Genomic DNA, 21710 nt, shown 5'->3' on the forward strand with positions numbered 1-21710 from the left:
TATCCTGATCTGTTTATTCCAACCAGACCACAGTAAAAAGCTTGAGTCACTTCATTTGTCTACGCATCCATTGTTATATTTATTATTTTTATCTAGTTTATCATTGTTTTCTGATTTTGCAACTGTTCTCAAGATGGCGATTGTATTGCGTTTCGGAGGCAGGCTATTAGCATAAACGTTTGACAGAAAGTGTTTCAAGTCCCACCCCAAGTACCAAAAAGTACCCCACTGGCACTTTTTGTATGGCAGTTTTGGTTACCCTAATACAATGACCAATTGAGCATTTCTGTTCTGTTGTCAAAAGTTGATATGCCGGTCCTGGATCAGTAATATGTTTGGCACAGTCATGTTTTGTGGTGATTTTTTTTTTTGCAATTTGAGCGGCAAAAAAAAGTTTAAATTTAAGGGAAAAAATCATTACAGAGAATCACAATCTGAATTCTAAGCAAATAAATTGTGATTCACATTTCCAGGATTGTGCAGCCCTTAGTAGGAGAAATATCATAGGCAGAATAGCGGGCAGGCTGGAATGAAGTCGCAGGTAGCAGAGACGCGATCCGATACTCTGATCAGGGTTTTTGCGGCCAATCACTGGAATTAGAATTGATTAGGGGTGTAACGATATACTCAGCCCATGAGATGAGACAAGATATTGGGTTCACGAGAATGAGACGAGACTTACCTACACAGACGAGAAATATGCTAAGGAAAACTTCAAAGAGGAAATATATTACTGGAAAGCAGCCTTTAATTTAATTTGAAAGACAAAAAATGCTAAATAATTCAGATTGCATCTGCTCATTTGCAGTGCCTTCACGAGACCACTTTTCACTCTAACAAGAATTCTCATGTTGTAATATCGCGAGATCTCGTGACACACCTAGAACTGACAGATACCAATCACTTCTCACTGGAATCAAAATTGGCTGATACCAATCACCGATGACAGGGTGAAATTCTGGGGACAGTACCACCCTGTCTGTATAGTCAGGGCATCCCTAGGCAGCCTATGTGCCCTTAGTCTGCAGTCCTTATGCTGCAGCATTTATAGAAATACCTGTGCTTGTATTTGTATTTGCATTAAGAACTTCCAGCTTCACATTAGGACATATGCGTGCATGTATAGTGGCACAGCTTCATCCACCCCTTTTCTAATGTTGCTTGGGGGAAACGCAGAAAGTTTCTATATTTGCTGCATTTGTTCAGTACATATGCATACCAAACCGAAAGACCCAAATTTTCAGTAGATATATCTATACTGTTACACTCCTACTTATCACAGTTATGGTACATTATATTAAATGTCTAATGATGTCTGTGGTGTTGATTCAGTGTTTCTGTTTTTGTTACACTGAGCAATGTTAATGGCCAAGAATTTCCCTTTGGATTAATAAAGTATCTTGATCTCAATCAGTGGCAGAACAACTGCACACAAGGCCCCGGGGCAAAACACTGATCGGGCCCCCCTGCACGCGTGTATGTGGTGGCGCTGAAACTAGTTTTTAAGTGTAGGTGCAGAATCACAAAAAACTTCCATTCATCCATTTTCCAAACCGCTTATCCTACTGGGTTACGGGGGGTCCGGAGCCTATCCCGGAAGCAATGGGCACGAGGCAGGGAACAAGCCAGGATGGGGGGCCAGCCCATCGCAGAGCACACAAAAACTGTAAAGTTTTAGTGGCTAAATTGTGTTTTCTACGCCTTTTCACACAGGAGGAGATTTGTTTGGCTATGCCTAGAAATTTTTTATACAATTTAGTCGACACAGAATCATTAACCTATTTTAACAGATTTATTTATACAACCACATATTTCCCACATTTTGAAATCAGTGATGCAGTGAAGATGCAGTGAAGATACAGTCTCTTTATTTCTTGACGCCAACCCTCCCCATTAGTTGAGCTGGCTTGCTCCCTTAAGTGGCTGGGTTAGGCTAAACTATATACATATTCACAAAGACTACAATAAAACATCCCAAAATATGTAGTCTAACAAAACGCAATTTTAAAGAAGGTAGCCTACTTGGCGGAATTGCAAACAAACAAATGAAAAGGCCCACGGCATATAATTAGGCTATATACAGTCGTCAGATGGATGAGGACTTAGGCAGCCTTTAGATCCTACCCCTCATGCACCACAGTTTTTTGCAAATTTCTCAAACGGAAAACCATTAAGTATAAAAGGAACAGTTTAGTTTGTCTTCAAAACATCACTATGTATTATATTTTAAGTTTGTTTGTAGGGATTTTACAGATTCTTTTTCTAAAAATTAATAATTACACCATTCATCCACCGTAATAAGAATGTATACAAAACATGACATATATAAAATTGCAAGTCACAATTAAAGTGTAAATATTATGTTCTAGCTGTCAAGAGCTTCGGAGAAATTATATCAGTATAACTTTATGTGTATTTAGTGTATGGGATGGTCATCTTTTTGCTGGGGGGAGGGAATTGGCCCAGGGGCGGTGGACCGGTCTATAGCTTCGCCCCTAATCTTGATCTTTTCTTGAAACTGAATTAGCGCTTCTTATGTCTAGTTTACACTAATACAGTGTAGGGTTTTCTCGCAATCCAGAACTGGTTCTGCACATTTCCACTGCAAAAAACTGGCATCGGGCTAGAAAAGACAGCTTCAGCACATCGCCACAGAAAAGCTGGTCTCAAACGTTGGAATCGTAATGTCAGTGAAAGTGGGACGGGCTATCACGTTCAAACTATCCGCATACACGTAAAATTCAATCCATAACCAATATAGTTTTTTATAATATTTAATAACGCAGGTGCCAACAGTGAAACAACTTCTCAGCTTATTAACATAATAATGTTACATAGTTTTTATTCTGTGAACAACAACAAGATCAATCTACTGGCCAGATTTGATCTTAAATTATTTGATTTGCAACATGTTTAAAAAATTTTGTGATGCTGTAGTGGTGCAGAGGTCATAGAAAAAAAAGTTCAATTTCTTTTATTGTGTGATCCTTGAAAGGACAGTGGTAAAACAGCAAATGAGAATAAACTCACAGGCTTGGGAGAAATGCAGTCTTTTAAGGAAACAGAAGTGGGTACAGACAATGGAGACAGAGGCTCATATTTTTGGTTCAGCAGCTTATAAAAACTTTAAATCTAAAAGTGGTTGTGTAAGAACTTAAAATCAGCTTATACAAACTTGAATCCAAAAAACAGAATATGAACCTTTATTTTACTCTTACTTCGGTCTATAACATTTCTGTTCTATTCTTTTTTTTAAACCAGTGGAAGCGTAAGCAGGTTCTCAAAAGGCACCAAGCGAAAACTAGCCCAGCACCAGCCCAGGCTCTGTGTTGGAGACGAGGCATTAGTGGCATCAAAGGGAAAGGTGAAAGGAGACAATATTTGAACTTGTTTGAATTTGTGATTGTGAAGTCAAAAACTATTCAAAAAAACTATTATCATTGCTCCAGAAACATTGTATGCAATAAGATCTACACCTGGTTTAATTTTCAGACAAATTGACCCAAAAATTAAACAACTGTGTAGTGTGGCAGCAATAGAGGGAAACTGCAGCTGTAGAGGACACTTGACCTACATGTGTCTGCAATGCTATTATAGGGTTGACAAATTGGATGCACTCAAATTTTAAGATGGGTGGTTCCAAACTTGAAGCAGTCACTTGGAGTGTCCTTAGGGCAACAGATAAACAGCCTGACCCTGCACTCGTACCCCCAAGCTTTGCTCAGCTATGGAATGTGTACTTGGTCGTCGAACAAGATAGTCACTTGTATTTCTTATTTTGTGGGCATGGAATTAGTATAGTCTAAGCGAGAGAACCAAACGTCCAAATACTTTGATATGTAAATACTGTTCTTGTTGAGTGTGCCTTGCAATGGGCTACCCCCCCGTCCTGGGTTGTTCCCTGCTGCATGCCCATTTTTTCTGGGATTGGCTCCGGACCCCGTGCAATCCAGGAGGATAAGCAATTTGGAAAATGGATGGATGGATGCGTCTCATATTCTCTCTAACAGTGGAATTGTGAATTCAGTTTAAGTATTTCATGACTTTAAACTAAAGCATGATTTACTATAGTCACAATTAGGCCTGCATTATTCGTTTACGGTATATGTTATTCAGTATTGCGATGACTATATGACTTGCGATAAATAAAGTGCATATACAGTTCCTATGTCTTTCTGCTTTAATAGGTTCAACTATCACAAACCACAAACATTAACCTAAGACCATTGAACAAAGTCATAAAATAAATTCTGATGTGTTTTTATGTTTTTATTGAACATAGATATCTAACCAATTAAATAGAACATTAATATAAGACATTACTGTATTACATTATAACAATTTTTTTCTCTTGTTCCTTTTAAAATCTTCTCTCCTAAACAAAAACAACAAAACTGTCTATGGGAAAACAAATAAATAAATTATAAATATGAATAAAACATGACAATTTATATCCTATTAAAGTAATCAAACCACTTCACTCTGCTCAAGGTGCCCTGATTTATGAAGAGGAAAACTGAAGTAAAAGCCACTAAATCAAGAAGGCAAAATCATTTTTAAAAAATTCTCCCAATTGATAATTTCCTACTTTTAGTTATTCCCTTAGGGCAAGTTCTTGGCCAAGAAAACCTGCATGTTAACTTTGCTAGTTTTCACACAGGTTCGCTAACATGTTACCCCATTCTCTGATGTGCTAAAGAGCCTCTCAGAGGGTGAGCTAGTGGCAGGTGTGCAAAGATATTTCTGAGCTAGTTTACGTAGCTTTGAGTAGGTGACCTGGTGGAGTTTCCACCAAGACAAAGGGTCTGCCTCACTGTCAATGGTCGGGGACTGCAAGTACAGTCGAACCTCGTTACTACGTACCCCGGATGCAACGTTTTCACCTTTTCAATGTACAGGTTTCTAATTCCCGTTTTTAGCATATATATTATTCGAATAGCAGCCATTGTTTACAGCGTACACCCTTACAGCGTAAACTTCGATACAACATCCAAATTTCTAGAGAAAATACTAAAACTAACCATCGTTACAACGTACAGCGCTCTCACCGCCCACCACAACTTGTCGCTACGTCTACCTGTATCTACCTGATCTTCGCCCGACAATGCACATTTGTCTTGATTTAATTTGACCAATATTTTATTAATATTTTCAGGCCAAATTACTATTTGGATGCGAATGTTTATTTAAAAAAATCCATTTTGACCAGCCGTTGTGTATTTTCGTTGCCATTTATCGCTGGCCATAATCGTGAGTAATTTAAGGAAAATTTCAAGGATCCAAATGAGCTTTGTTGAATTATTTAACAAGTAATAATGTATTCGTTGTTTTGTAGTCAACTTAAGGGTCTGTTCTATTAGTTTTATCATTTACATGGATATTTCGTGAGTTCTTTCATCCATTTTGCACTAAGTGGTTACAACGTTCTATGCTTATAACGTACATGTTTTTGATATCCTGTCTTGTATGTAGTAACGAGGTTCGACTGTAGCTGTTCATTTCAGCTTCAACAGCTTGCTCCAGCTGCATAAAAGATGGAGTGTGAGTGGAACCTGGATTTGTTTTTAGCAAACTGCCCAATGATCGCCTTGCCTTCTTGTCACTGGGGGACTCCATGCTTTGGGCCTAAGTGTTGTCAGAAAGTGTTGCCTCCTAAAGGTAAAGACAAGCTAAGGTAGTTTAGAATGCAATGAAAAATAGGTATGTTCCATCCACATTCAGATAATGCAATATCTGATTACAGTATGCGGGCATGTCATAAAATGTGTAACCTAATTACTTTCTGTGGCGTTTCTTTCATTTCTGACATCACCCTGGTCTTCATGTCTTTGCTTTTTCTTTGCTACTATAGTTGCCCTTGAACCTGGGGTCAATGAAAGATGCAATGTCCAGTGGTTCAAGTGTTGCTGCGTCATCATACTTTGTAATCATATAATCCAAGATTTTTGCTTTTATAGTCTTGGTTAAATCAGAGTCATCTTCCTTTGCTACAAGAACTGATGTCTTCAAACAAATGAGTACAGGTTTAACATATGAAACACTTACATAGCTTTCCCCGGAAAGAGCATCAATAAATTCTTGCAAAGGGTGTAACTCCAAGGTTACAGACTCAAGCACATCCAGGTACTGCCATGAGGGAATCAGATGCCGTGTTTTACGCTCTGCCAAAAGGACATCCGATAGGGCCTGTCGCTGCTCCAAGACCCTCTCCATCATCTTTTGCCTTGAGCCCCACCTGGTTTTGCATGTAATGAGTAAATACTCTGGGATGTTATGTTCTTGTTGTGCTTCCTTCAGTGCCACCTTCTGCTTCCAGCCGTGGGAGAAATGTCCCACAAATATTTTGCAAAGTGTGGCAGCATGAGCAATACGACGGTCATCCTTAGTAGCATTTTCTGGGAAGAAGATATTGTATTGTATTGTATTATTAATTATTAGTTATGTTCATTACACAATTGAGATCACTCAATCATGTCCAACAGTAGGCTAGTTTCAGAGCTGACCAAGCAATGGGGAAAACAAACTTGCTAATGATAATTGCCATATTTACAAGTGCATATTGCGTGTGCTGTTTTTTTATTCTGATTAATAAGACTGTTGCCTAAATGTCATCAGGTGCTCATAAGAAGACCTGTTTAAGAAAGAGCCTTTTTCAGATGTTAAAACAGAATGATACGCTTGCATGGTCCAGACAAAATAAACCAGTTACTCTAACAGAGGTGACTCGTTATTTCTGAGTAATACAAAAATCTAATTAAAAATGAACTAATAGCTCACAAACGCTACATCACTACTAAAACAAAGATCTTGAGAGCAAACTCAATATTTGGCTATACGAGGCAACTGTCCATACAAACACTAGATAATAAAACAGCCAAACTGGAATTATTTCGGTTCAGGTTGATCTATAACAATGTAAAGCCAATTTATTTATAACAACATCACAACGTTGTAGGTGTTTGGTCCGTTGTCAGTGGTAATGCGAACTAGCTGGTCTTCACGCAAATACCAGCTGGCCAAAGCCTCATGGAGTGCACATGCTATGTTTTCTCTGGTGTGTTCTCCAGGGAAGTACGCTGTCTGTAGACATCGTGTTTTCAGGTCAAAATCTGTATCCAAGAAGTGTACAGTGAGGCTGGTGTAGGGCTCTGTTGTTTGACTGGACCAAAGATCTGTGGTACAGGCGTAATATTCAGCTTGACCCAGTTCCGATTCTATGATCTTTTTACATGCGTGAAATATTTTCGTAATGCCGACTTGGGAAAGATAATTACGAGATGGAATCCGGTATCTTCATCTAATTTGTTTATTAGATTTATGAAGCCATCTTTGTTTACTGTGTTCATGGGCATCATGTCCTTGGTCAAATAACGAGTTATGGCCTCGGTTATTTCTATGTGGCGTTTGGATGTTTTTTTCATAAGGCGTCAAACGGGTAAAACTCTGAGAAATACTCTGTTGCTGCAGAGATGGCAAGGTTTTAGTTTTGCTACTCCTCGATGGTTGTGGTTTGGTGACTTTTGAATTGTTCGTGTAGTTCTTTATGGTTGTATTGCTGGGGATGATGGAGGTTGGTTGTGTTTCCTCTGGAAGTTGCCACGACTGTTAGGCATGTTTTACACAATACGTATTGTTGTAAGACGTCGTCCCTCCTGAAATAGCATAATTGCCATTCTTCTTCGTCACGATGTCTTCGTAAACCACATTTCCCCAGCTCTTTTCTCCTTTCTCAGCCATAACTAACCTGTCCTCGTACTCACAACTAAACTGATGGTAATTAATGTGAGGGTCCATAACGCTAGGCTGGGGCTTCATCCAAATGGTGTGAGTGCATGGCCCATGTACCCAGGGCTCCGTCTGATAGGTCAGATGTTCACACACACACACACACACACACACACACACACACACACACATATATATATATATATATATATATATATTTCATAGGATTCCAGGAGATAGGCAGATACTCAAGGAGAGCTGGACACATGTGCTCAGCCATAGAATACCAGAATTTGCAGGTCGGCCACTCGCACCCTGTGCTTTTCATAGATGAGAGCAGGTTCACGCTGAGCACATGTGACAGACGTGAAAGGGTCTGGAGAAGCCATGGAGAATGTTATACTGCCTGCAGCATTGTTTAGCATGACATGATAGTATGATAGTTTGGTGGTGGGTCAGTAATGGTCTTGTAAGGCATATCCATGGAGGGACGCTCAGACCTCTACAGGCTAGACAACGGCACCTTGACTGCCATTATGTATCAGGATGAAATCCTTGAACCCATTGTCAGACCCTATGCTAGTGCAGTGGGTCCTGGGTTTCTCCTGGTGCACGACAATGTCCGGCCTCATGTGGCAAGAGCATGTAGGCAGTTCCTGGAGGATGACGGAATTGATAGCATTGACTGCCCCCCACGCACAGCTAGGGCTGGGTATCGTTCCAAAATTTTCAATACCGATACCCTGAATTCGATACCGGTTCTGAACGATACTTTTTTCGATACTTTTATTTTAAGAAATATGTTTTAACAAGATTACATAACACAATCTCAGAGAAACTTTGGTTTTATTTTTTCAGGATGTTTGTGACACTTTTCACAGCAGGCTTATCTCTAAGACCAATAAACAAAGGAACGAAAGCACAAAATGAACAAAGTGTGATTAGCACAATATATCAGTGCAAACCGTTTTAATAAAGTTCAAGCCATTTTAAGTCAATCAATTTTAAGTATTTGTGAGGCTCACTGCTGCTTAAAGGTTTAGTTCACCCAAAAAATAAAATTCTGTCATTAATTATCTACAAATGAAGATATTTTGGATTTAATCCAAGAGCTTTCTGATCCTCCCATAGATAAATTGTTGAGTACAGTTATTTTTGTTCACTTTGCACACAGAAGTATTCTCGCAGCTTCATATATTTATGATTGAACCACTTATATCACATGGACTTATTTTGACTATGTTTTTGGTTCCTTTCTGGGCATTGAAAACTGCATATCCAGTAAATCTATGGGAGGATCAGAAAGCTCTTGGATTAAATCCAAATTATCGACATTTGTGTTCTGAAGATAAACAAACAAAGGTCTTATGGGTTTGGAACAACATTAGGGTGAGTAATTAGTGACAGAATTTTCATTTTTTGGTGAACTAACCTTTTAAGATCACCTGAAATCACTCAACAGTTCTTCTTCAGAAAAATTAGCATGTCTGCTTTTTCAGGAGACAGTCAAGCCCACTCCTGGCTGATAATGTCCCCAGCAGTGGAAAATGTACGCTCTGAGGGTGTGGATGATGCTTGCACGCAAAGATACCTTGATGCCAATTCTGAAAGCATTGGCAGAGTATCCTTCATGTCCCACCACCAGGTTACTGGACTTACTGAGGACAGTGTAGACGGAAGCAGTCTGTACTTATTTATCTCTGCCTGAATCCTCTCTGTAGTGCTGCTGAAAGTGGTCTGCATTCTTGCTTCAACAGCCATGTCCTCCACAGCAAACAGCTCCTCAAGGGCAGAAAGCTTTGGCCTCTTCTATTTAGAAATAAGTAAAGAAATAAAGAAAAATATAAAACTCTATAAAGATAAATGCAAACAAGCTAATAGGAAAAAATAGGATTTCTTTATATTTTCTTACCAGTGCTGTTGTTGCAGATGCACTGTCTTCATCAGAGCTGTCATCTTGGTTACCTGCTCTCTCTTCAAGTGCCTGTTCTATCTGCTCAGTCGGAGTCTATATTCAATAACAAAAATAGGTTACACATATTGATCTACAATTCAAGAGGAGTAGAAGATTACCAATATGAATTAACACCTGTTCTGAGGTCCTCCAGTCTGGTCCACACTTCATTTGTCACTTTTGACTTGAATCTGGGATCTAAGGCTGTGCCCTCCTCCAAAAACTGTCTGATATTGCCATCCTTCAAGACAAAAACACTATGAGTCAATCACTGAATAATTCTAATGAAAACAAGTGCAAATTCAACAGGATTACACTGCACACCTGGTATCTTTTTGAGAGGTCATTCCAGATAGTGTCCTTGATGTTCTTTGTGAAGGAGGAGTCCTCTTTATTCACTGTGAAGTGGTGCTGGAGTTTATTTAAGATAGGCAGAATCTGACCCAAAGTTGGGCTCCTTTCAGCAGAGACACAGAGGGTTGAAGTGTAAAGTATCTTTGTAACTTTGACAAACTCTTCTGCTTTTCTAAAATCCTCACCAGAAACACTCTGCAGTCTGTAAAATATAATCACATTCATTAGCTGGACTATAGATTCATGAGCAAAATCGTTCACACTGAAAATGGCATTTAGAATAAGAACTGTTTTTGCCTGTCCTTGTCCATTAATTTCTTAAGACGATGGTCCATGGAGGTGGCCTGGATGGCAGGGAATTGCTCCAGGAATCGCTCCACCATGAGGAATAAGCTATCCCACCTTGTTTTCACATCAAGGATGACCGCATGTTCTGGAAGACCTAAAGTGAGAAAGAGAAATTCATGTTTGTGTGTGTGTGTGTGTGTGTGTGTGTGTGTGGTTATCAAAGTGGCTGTTTATTTGCAGAAATGTTTTACTGCATGATTTAGCAAAGGATTTTTAATAACTATTTGGCCAAAGAGTTTTGCACTAAGGTTCATCTATTCTGATTTCTACCTACCAAGAAGACGCTGCTTCTCTTTAAGGATAGGTTTAGCCAGGCTGGATCTTTTCAGCCACACCACCATTGCTCTGATCCTTCCTGCCCACTGTGAGACTGAGGTAACTGTGTAAAGCTTCTGAGCAGCAATATTGAGAGTGTGAGCAAAGCAGCAAATTTTTTTAATACTCATCTTTTTTACTGCTACATCCATGTTTGCTGCATTGTCCACTGTCACAGCAACTACTCTGTCCTTTATATTGAATTCATCAAGAATATCTCCTATCTCTTCTACTACAATGTCCCCTGTCTGGGATGTGTATACCGCCCTTGTATGTAGGACCTTCTCTTTCATGGAACCCTCTCTCACATAGTGAACTGACACTGTCAGGTAGTGGTCCTGTGCAATGCTGGTCCAGCCATCAGCAGTCACAGCCACATCCCTCACATCTTGCAACTCTTTCTTGACATTTTCTTTTTCAACTGCATACCATGCAGGTATGAGGGTATTTGAGAGCATGTCTCGGCTGGGGGACTGATATCTGGGGTTTAAGGTGCTTATCATCTCCCTATAGTTGACATCATCAAACACAAAAAAAGTAAAATTACCCTTATTTTATAATTGTTGCTTACTATAAAAAGTTTAAAAAATTATCTAGGTTAAGACTACCTACAAACCTGGCCAACAGCCTTAATGGTAATATTACAACATAATTTACAGCTTACTGTACTTACCGCCACCATGAAGCCTCCACAGTAGAAAAAGGCAGTAAACCTTTAACAATAAAATTTGTAACGGCCCTATGGCATTCATCTTTCCTTTCTTTGTTCATTTTTACTTTTTCTGCCAGTGTAAATGGATTATCACTTGATGGTCTCCTAATTCCAGGGTCAGCACGAGCAGAGACTATAACATTAATGTGAAGAAAACATGAAAGCTAAACTGTTAATGCAGCCAAGGATAAGGACATTTAAATAAGATAAGTTTAATGTGAGGTAAACTTCATCATTTACTTTTAACCTTAAAGCATTTTAGTATCAACTTAGCTAGGCATTTAAAGTCATCGAAACAGTACATAATGTTACACAGCGTACGTTAGGTCCGAAAAAGGATTAATAAATTGACCCCGCACAAACTTAAACTTAACTTTAACGGTGCACAAGCTAAAAGTTAGCTGATTTTGTATGTCTGTTTACTTGTCGGAGCCCCAGCCATCGCGCCGTTATCCTCATCAGTCACGGAGGACGACGCTTGTGGCGGGCATGTTGTTGGAGGCCCTGAGTCAGGAAAATACTGAAAGGATGATGATGACTGCACCGGCGTGATCTTCTTGCAGTCAAACACGGAGCAACTTTCTGCTCGTAAATTAATTCCGTGTACTGTCAGGTGTTTTATCATATTTGACGTGTTGCCAGTCTTGGACGCGATAACCTTTTTACAAATATTGCATCGCACGCTGTTGCCGTCAATCTTAGCATAATGTAGCCATACTTTTGATCGCTTAAACATCATTTGCGTTAAATTTATGCTATGCTTTAAAGTGTAGTATACATTACAGCCTCACATTTGACAAGCTCTGGGCGAGTGGGCGTAACCGCCGTAAACTATTGATTTTCAAGGCAGCCTCGCAGTCTCCATTTTTTCTTGTTATCGAAATGACAGGTCTCGCTACTCGCTTGTCATTGGTCAGCTGTCAAAAAGATGCTTGACGTAGGGCGTTCTTTTCAGAAAAGTTGAACTTTTTTCAACTTGAAAAGACGCTCTGAGCTGCAGAAAAAGACGCCGGCGGTGGCGTTTAAAAAAGCGGTCAGGACTTTTTTGAAAAAACGGATTACTCCATAGGGTTATAATGTAAAGCAGCAGTTTGAAAAAAGACGCCAAGTGTGAACATAGCCCAAGGATGCCGCACGTTTTCTAGCTCACTGACGTTGACAAGATTATACCCTTAGGTATCGAAATTTGGTACCGAACGAAAATGATTTTTTTGATACTCGATAGTATCGAGATGATTCGGTCGGTGCTTAAAAAGTATCGAACTCGATACCCAGCCCTATGCACAGCGGACCTATATCCAATAGAATACCTCTGGGATATTGTTTCGTCCAGCTGATGGCACCAGGTTGCACCTCAGACTGTCCAGAAGCTCAGTGATACCCTGGTCCAGATCTGAGAGGAGATCCCCCAGGACAGCATTCGTGGTGTCATTAGGACCATGCCCCAACATTGTCAGGCATGCATACAACCACGTGGGGGCCATACAAACTACTGAGTATGATTCTGTGTTACTGTAATGAAATTTCGGCAAAATGGACTAGCCTGCCGCGTCATTTTTCACTTTGATTTTTGGGGTGTCTTTGAATTCAGTCCTCTGTAGGTTGATAATTTCATTTCCATCAAACGATGTGGCATCCTTTCGTTCCTAACACATTACCCAGTCTATATCAGTATAGATGTCCAGCATGTTTTTTTCCCCTTGATATCTGATGTGTTTTCAAGGTGTTCCTTTAAATTTTTTGAGCAGTGTATGTATATGTGTATATATATGTATATACATATCGAGTGGCTTCTTCAGATCTCCAAATGCCATTAGTGTATGTTATAGTTCTGACTTATGTCACAGAAAACTTTGGTAATACTACAAAAGAGAAATAAATAGAATAAATATTTAAGCATAAATGTAAATAATATTTTCAAACATGAAAACATACACAAATGATTACATGTAACCATCTAACTGGTGCAGAAATATTTTGCAAATTGTCGTGTAAGTGGAATGTGCAATAAATTAGAATACTTTCACACCTACGTATCACAGTAGGAACTGGTGGCATTCAGGTAAAAATGCATGTAACTTTCACATTTCCAAGTGATTCCTTCAGTATGTATAGAAATTGTGCAAGTTGCTGAGTATGGGACAAGTACAGATTAGCTGGGAGGGGCAAGTGATGGGGCTGTCCAGGGAATACGATGCTGTCGTTTCCAGCAGCACCAATTCTGTTTAAATGGTGTTTTAAGTGGCTGTTCCTGCTGTTTCAAACAAAATAAAGCTGACTTTCATCCTTTTTTCTCCTCTCAGCAGGAGCTGTGATAAAACGGAAAGGGGACTTTCCAGACCTCACCAAAAACACTGGAACCTGACGAAAAATCACAAAGGTGGTATCACTGTAATATCCTGATACAAAAAAAGAAAACTGGGCAGTGAGAAAAGAGGCTGTTTAACACACCTGTACCAAAGACTGTTGCACTTAAAATCAGATTGAAAAGGACAAGGAAATACAGATGTCTTAATAGCAAAAACTATTAAAAAATTCAAGGCTATAGCTATGTAAACAGCCAAAAGGTGGCAAAATTATTTAAAGGAAGGATTTATGGAAATAATTATATGAATTATCAGCAAGAAGTTCAATACAAACGAATGTTCAAAGGATTGCAGTCCAGTAGTATGGAAAAGTTACCAGTTTTCTCTATCAAAAAACAGGCGAAAAGCTAATTATTTGACTGAAGTCTTGTCACTAATGTCATTGTAGAAATCTGACACTTTCAGGCATTTGAAAAAAAACAGCAATGAAATCTATACTGTAAACACACTGGAACGCTACAAAGAACAAAAAAAATCTTAAGACCTTTAATGAGTTCTGTGCCCACTTCTCCTTAATGGAAAGTGGGGGGAATAGCAGATCACCATCCAGAGGAAGAGAGAGCAACAGTGCTTCAGGAACAGGAGGTGGCAGCAGCAGAGCAGGAGGTGGTTCTGGAGCAGGCAGTTCCCGAAGCACCATTGCTTCAGGCCACAGTTCCTCAGTGAGTGCTGGTGGTATCATTGTTGCATCCTCTGGAGCAGGAGTTGTTCCAGCACCACCACCAAGTGCCAGTGAGTGGGAAATGTTCCAGTTTGGAAAGTATCCAGTGGACATTTTGGAGATGCTTAGTGGACATCAGGCCCACCAGTTTAAAGGCCTTGGCTTGGAAAGGCAGCTGCAACATCAGCAACAAGTTCAGCTACATCAACACCAGCAGCAGCTCCAGCAGCAGCAGCAGCAGCAGCAACAACAGCAGCAGGGTGAAACCTCAGGAAGCATCCTTTCTGGAATTGGCCTGGGATCATTGCAAGGATCTAGAAGCAATGCTTTTGCTGATTCCTCTTCTATTTTTGCCAAAATGAGTGCCCCACCTCCACCTGTTCAACAACAAGCTCAGTCTGCCTCTTCGCAAAGCTCACGGAAATCTAGTAAAATGGGTGTAAATAGTGGTAGTGGAAGTGGGGGATCGGTGGCGGGATATCCACAGTTCTTGCGTTCTTTTCACCCAACAGAAGCTGCTCTAGCCCAGGAGCAGTTGCATCCAGGAATGGGTCGTTTTGAACACTTTGCTGGAGGGAGTGTTGGAGGAGCAACAGGTGTAATAGGAGGAGTGGTGACTTCTGCTCCTCCACCACCACCACCCCCTTTACATCCAGCACTGTCTGTTCCACAAGCTTCCCCGGGCCCCTCTTCATCGTCTCCCTCACCTTCAAGCTCTACTTCCACATCTAATAACCCCCCTAGCAGCAGTGCTGTAGCTTCACTTGGACAACAGCTGGTTAGTGCCCAGTCTGATGCTCGAAGTCTTCACCAGCAGTTTAGTTGCATGCTAGCTGCAAATCAATACTTTCTCTCTGGAGTGCCACCCAATGCTAGTTTGGAGCAGTTTTTGGTTCAGCAAGGAACCCACAACCATCTTAGTTTGGGTTTAGGACAGGGCAGTGCCGACACAAATTCAGGCCTCGCTCCACCCCCTGCTCTTCACCCCTCTCATGCCCATGGTCACCCCTCACCTCAACAGCAACAACAGCAACAACTTCCATCACACACCTTACCCCACCCTCATTCTCACCCTCATTCCCATCATCCTTTACATCCAGGAGCTCAGCCCTCCACACTGGGTGGGTTTGATTTCCAGGGAATTCCAGTCCTATCTTCTAATCAGCTGGCTTCTTTGATGCAGCAAGAAACTGGCTTGCCCCTTCCTTTACCTCTCCATTTATCACTTTCAAAAGAAGAAGGGAAAGACAGTGGAAATGCAGGGGGGGGTGGAGGAGGCAGAAGAAAAAAAGCTATGGCTGGGTACTTGCCTCAAAGGAAATCTGACGGAAATAATAGTAGCAGTAATAACTGTCATAACAGTGGGGACCCCAACACCAGCTCTGAGGGACATGGTCATAATGCAGGCTCAGGACTTGTTGGAGGGGGAGGAGGGGTCAGTATATCAAATCTTAATGATGACCATTCCTCACTTCTCACCTCAACACCACCGTCTTCTACCTCCTCAGTCGTTTCCTCTTCTTCATCTTCAGCCCCTTCCTCAACATCTGCCTCTGTCCTGGTGACAAATAATTCTCAAATTTCTAAACCTGACACTTTAGGATCTATAGCACCAACTGTGACACAGCCTGAACCCGAACCCCTCTATCATTGTGGAGAATGTGGGAAGACCTTCACTCATCTGTCAAGTCTGCGAAGGCATTTACGCAGCCATGGGTTGCCTTCTGGAGGTGGCAACCATATTACAAACCCCAATTCGAATCACAATCAGCACCATCAGTCTGAGACCAATCTCCCCCATTCAACCCAGGATCTAACTTCTCAATCCAATCCACATCATCAGCAACCACAACAGCAGGCTCTCCAGCAACAGTCAAGCTCAGTCCCCACATCCTCATCATCTTGTCCTAGCCCAGAGAAGACTCACTGTTGCACTGAATGTGGAAAGAGGTTTAAGAAAAGGGGTCATCTCCTTCAGCATGGTGTTATCCATTCTGGAGTTCGGCCTTTTTCCTGCCCAATTTGTCAGCGTTCTTTCAACCGCCGTGAGTCACTCACACGTCATGAGAAGATTCATGAAGATAAACCTTTTCGGTGCCCAGCCTGTGGCCGATGTTTTCGTGAAAGCACATCTTTGCTGAATCATGCAGCTTCAGGTACATGTGGCAAGCCTGGACGGGGCTCAAGATCCAGGGCGAGTAATAGTGGTGACAATAGTTCTCTGACTGTTGGGGGAGAGGACTCGTTTGGGCTCAAAAGCAGTAAAACTGGAATGATAGCTGCAGGGGCATACCAAGGGGGACAACTTACAGGTGAGACGATAGTATATGACAAGACTCAGGAAGAAGAGAGAGCGTGTATAATGGGGGTTGATGAGGATGAGGAGGAAGAGGAAAAGGCTGCATTATCTTGTGGGAACTTATTTCAACAAGGAAGAGATGGGGATGCAGACAGGAGTAAAACTGAAGGAAAGTATGATGCTGAATTTTCAAGGAGTCGTTACCAAGTATCTTATCGGGGTGATGACTATCGGGCAGATTACAAGCAACATCGTTCACATACGAACCCATCTCCTTGTTATGCTGGGGAGTCTTCCTGTGGGAATGGGATGACTGAGCCAGCACTCAGGAAAGCCCCACTAGCCCCTACTCTGCACCCGCACCCTCAGAGCCAAACTCAACAGCAGCAGCACCAACAGCAACCACATCTTCCTCTGTCCTCTTTGTTGGATGATTCAGAAGATGATGTTACCAGTTCTGTCAGCAGTGCAATGTCAGCTATTGCTGCAGCTGCCGTAGCCTCGTGTATTCCAGGGGAGCATAATAATGCGGGAAGTCGAGAGGAACGTAGAGATATTATTGGGGGTTTGTTAGGGGGTCTAGGCTTTGGTTCTCTTGGTGTCTCCCCAGGTGGCCCCACATCTACATCTGGGGTGGATAAGACGTTCAGATCAAATCAAAATGATGGATGCATGGGAAATGCTATGATGAGTTTAACACAGCCCAGTGAACAACACCCCCCCCAGCAGGCCCCAAACATCAAACCCAAGAGGCCTCGTAAGCCACGGCCAAAGAAAGAGCCCAGAACCGACGGTGAGGGCACCAAACGAAAACGAAACACCCAAAGTGGAGGTGGTGCTGGGAAAGATGGGACTGAACGACCATATCTGTGTAGTGTCTGTGGACGTGGCTTCAGCCGTCGTGAAACCCTCCGTCGGCATGACCGTATTCATACAGGGGAGAAGCCTCACCGCTGCCCTATTTGTGGCAAAAACTTCCGGGAGGCGTTCCACCTCAGCAAACACCGCACAGTTCATTCTGGCGAGAAAAACTATAAATGTGGCTTATGTGGAAAAGATTTTGGTTATGCACAGAGCCTGAAGAGACATGGAAAACTCCATGAGAAAGGTCATTTTGGAGATGAGGCCACAGCAGCAGGAACATGCAACAGTAACAACAGTTCTGCTCCAACCCCAGGGGCTAGCATGAGCCAAGCAAGTGATCAAGGAAATTCCTACTTTTATTCTCAGGATAAGACTCAAGGGTCCAGCAGCCAGCCACCATCCAGACTCTACACTTGTGCGGTTTGCTGGAAGGCTTTCCGACATCACTTTCACTTAACGGCTCATCATCAAGCTGTTCATGGAAGTGGGGAGAAGCTTTTTTGCTGTGAAGTGTGTGGAAAGGCTTTTGCATATGCTAACAGCTTAACAAGGCACAGACTGTCCCAACATGGTTTGCCTCGAACTAGGCAGGCTAACACACCTGGAGCTAGTGATGAATCTGGAGTACATGCAAGTAATAATTTGATACCTGAGAGTGAAGTGGCCACAAATACCCTGCTTCAGCTTGTGCCTCCTAGTGGAGCTCATGGTGGTCCTCAGACCCATTCTGCTGTCTCACAAACACAACAGCCACCCCCTCCTCAGTCTTCATCTTGCCTTTCTCCTCTGTTCTACCTTCCAGAAACAAGTCCTTTAAATACTCATGTTTCCTCACTTTCTCACATCCCCCCCAATCATTCCTCTATAAACCATAACCACCAACAGGCTACAACTATTAAAGGGGAGCCCCTTCACCAAACTGCTTCGGCCAGCCTTCTCACTCCTTCGTCCCATTTTCTGCCCTCCTCTCAGCTGCAGCAGCAGCGTCATGCAGTTGATATGAAAACGTCTAATATGAATTTCCAAAATCATCAAACAGAGTCTCATGTAAGAAAGCAAAAGATAAAAAAAGGAAACGACTCAAGTTTATCCAGAGAGGCAAAGGGAGAGAAGGATAATGCAGTGTGCATGTCTGCCCAAAGGAAAAGTCATAACAGAGCTAAACAAAAGAAGAGAAGATTCCATCAACCGCTGCTTAGGAAGAACCTGGCACAGCTTCTTCAGTTGAGGGGAATACAGAACTCGTGGCATGGAGGTACACTAAACTTTGGATGTCTGTCATCTTTAGGAGTACCCCAGAAACGCTTTCCATGCCCCTATTGTCCAAGCACCACATTTCCCCGACAGGCTGCACTGTTGGTCCATTGCGCTGTAAGACACCCTCCAAGATCCTGTTCCCGCCAAGCACGTTTGGTGTGCTTTGTCTGTGGGAAGCGCCATCGACGCTTATTTGCAGCACTTGCTCATCGAACATTCCATCTTGTTCAAGGGTCTTACTCTTGTTCACGATGCCCCTCACATTTTTGGAATGGAAATCTCCTAAGGAGGCATAAGATTGCTTGCCGTGGTATTGGGAGAGGTGGTTTGAAACTAATATCTTTGTTAAAATCAGTAGGAAGAAAGAGAGAAGAAAGGCAAAATAACAGAAGCATAGTGCTAACTGACCCTAGACCGTAAAATACACTCATAACTGAGAAGTTCAGATTTGATTGAGAAAAGGATGTTAAGAATTTTGATGATTCGGGTCCATGTATTCTTACTGAACATTGTTAAGATACATTTTAACATGAATCATTTGTACCTTTACATGGATTCATAATACAAAAAAGACTTCAACCGAAGAAACCTGTAGACAAGGACTTCCAGAGACTTGTTTTATATATGACTGTTCTCGCAACTTCAGGCCCACAGTGTTGTCCCTATTTGGTTGACAATGTATGGGAATAATAGATGTATAGCAATATCAGTGAATTTATCCTAATAGTATTGTCTGTTCTAGTTGATTTCTGCCATTATCAAACATTCATTTTATGCTCTTGTCTCTGCTGTGTGCTATGTGCAGTTTTTATACGAGTTGTTTTTTTTTTTTTTTTTTTTTTTTTTTTAAAGCGTACAACATGAAACTTGTTTGGAACTGTTGAACTTTTTGTTAAAACTTCATCAATATCAGTTGAACATACTCACAATGTTACCTGCTTTGTCGCTTGGATTGTGATTTTACTTACTGTATTTTGGGAGGACACTTTGTGACTATAAGCATCAGAGTCAAATTACATAACACTGCCAATAAAAATAAGGGTGATTTTAAAAAGAGGAAATAGAAGATGTATTTAACCCAGCTGACTTGTGTATGGTCCTTTCCAAAAATGCATATTCAATTTTAACTAGCAAAACAGGATAACTGTAATTACATTTTTTTTTTTAATCTTTGGACTGTCGTTTCAGATTGACATGGGAAGACAGGTGGGGAAAATACAGCTTGTAGTATACAATGTATATTAGTGTTTTAAGTGTTTTAGGCTAAGCATAATTTAGATTCATTGTTGGCTTGACAAAGAGAAGGGAGGGATGTGGCAGGGGTGGATATTTTTTATTTTTGTTAATCAGATGTAACAATGTGATTGTTCACTCTTTCCACATCCCAGTCCTCTATGTAGTCCCTGATGTATACACATGACCTAAAACCATGTTCATACTTGCTATTCTAGGTTTTTTAAAATAAAACCTCAATCTATTTCAATGATTTTAAATAACTATGTTTGATATTTCAAGAATAAAGGGAAGCTTCAAAGTGCTTAATGATACATTTGTATGGAAAAAGAAACTGCAGTGTAAGTGGAAGCTTAGTGATGCTTTTCTTCGCTGTATCAAAACTAATGAAATGTGCAGTGCCAGGTGTTCTGCAGGGGTTTCCTCCTTGCTCACATGCTGTAGCATACAGTGGGCACCACGCCAGACTCATTTACAATAAGCTCCAGTGCCTGGAGAGATGCAGTATCTCTGTGTGTCTCCAGGTTTTCTCTATTGTTACCAGTGTCACCTTTTATATATGACTAAAGTTATATATTTTTAATTGAATTTCTTTTGTCAAAAACATTCCTTCATACATGTTTTTTTTTCCAATAAAAGGCAATTACTGGTAATAGTTGTATATTCAAAGCAGTTTTGCTCTCTTGTTTCAGTGAAATCCAAGAAATGTCAGCAGATTTCAAATGCAAGTGCATTAGGTTTCCACTAGGTGGGAGTAGCATTCCAAAGTTTGGCGAATTGTCACATGCGCTGTACTTGTAATATGCATTTTTCTTTGATAGAAATTTGGTAGTGCCTCCAGTCATTTTCCAATTGTGTGTAACTTGCCTATATTAATACTTTCATAATTATGAACTACATCAAAGCAAAAACTATATGAGCACCATGTATGTCATGGTGTTGCTACACTCATGCAAAATACAAATGAGGTAGAGCAGGAATGTCACACTCCAGTCCTGGAGGGCCAAAGCCCTGCACATTTTGGGGTTTCCCCTCATTTGACACACCTAATTCAACTCCGTGCACCTCCTTGTGCTAATTGCCACACAGCTCGTGGTCTGAGTCATTTGTGGTACAAGGAAAGAACTAAGCTACACAGGGCTCTGGCCCTCCAGGACTGGAGTTCGACACCCCTGAGGTAGAGTTAGTAGTTCTGGCTCCAGAAAAGTCATCTCCGTTGGCAGTAGGGTGTACCTTCTGACAAAATAATTTTTATAGTTCATTGTGGTATGAGTAAACTGCTTTTTTTCTGAATGTTTTCTCTGACATGGAACTGCTGTCAGGTAAGGAAACATTCACTAAACTATATAATTTCAGATGGGGCCTGGCATATTAATGTGTCCCTTCACTGACGTAGATATGTTCCTGTTCATAATACCCTTCTTTGCCAGGGATTTCTTATCATTTGGTTTCTTTCTCAAACATATTGTGCTTTTCCCAGAACTGCAAGTGGTTTGAGGACAAAATGACTATAAAGTGTTATAGGTAATGGGAGCTTTTGTTTAGCAAATTTGAGGCATTTGTTGCACTGTGATTCCATGTACTTTGTATGGGCTAGAAGTGTGTATTCACCTTACATGACC

The 21710-nt window shown here is 41.1% G+C and overlaps 2 protein-coding genes across 3 annotated transcripts in view; one reads left to right on the top strand and one right to left on the bottom strand.

Moving 5' to 3' along the window:
• The window catches only part of LOC125724451 (uncharacterized), a 39700-nt gene extending 19308 nt beyond the window's left edge, over positions 1–20392 (top strand). The window contains exon 2 of one of the 2 annotated variants that reach the window (XM_049001142.1): positions 13712–20392. In XM_049001142.1, the coding sequence (XP_048857099.1) occupies positions 14290–19275 (4986 nt within the window). In that variant the 5' untranslated portion in view covers positions 13712–14289 and the 3' untranslated portion in view covers positions 19276–20392. The remainder of the gene's footprint in view (positions 1–13711) is intronic. The other variant, XM_049001143.1, reaches the window with a different exon arrangement.
• The window catches only part of LOC125724452 (uncharacterized), a 181230-nt gene that overhangs the window by 550 nt on the left and 158970 nt on the right, over positions 1–21710 (bottom strand). The window lies entirely within an intron of this gene.

The sequence above is a fragment of the Brienomyrus brachyistius genome, unplaced genomic scaffold (assembly GCF_023856365.1).
Source record: "Brienomyrus brachyistius isolate T26 unplaced genomic scaffold, BBRACH_0.4 scaffold56, whole genome shotgun sequence".
In the NCBI taxonomy this organism is placed as follows: Eukaryota; Metazoa; Chordata; class Actinopteri; order Osteoglossiformes; family Mormyridae; genus Brienomyrus; species Brienomyrus brachyistius.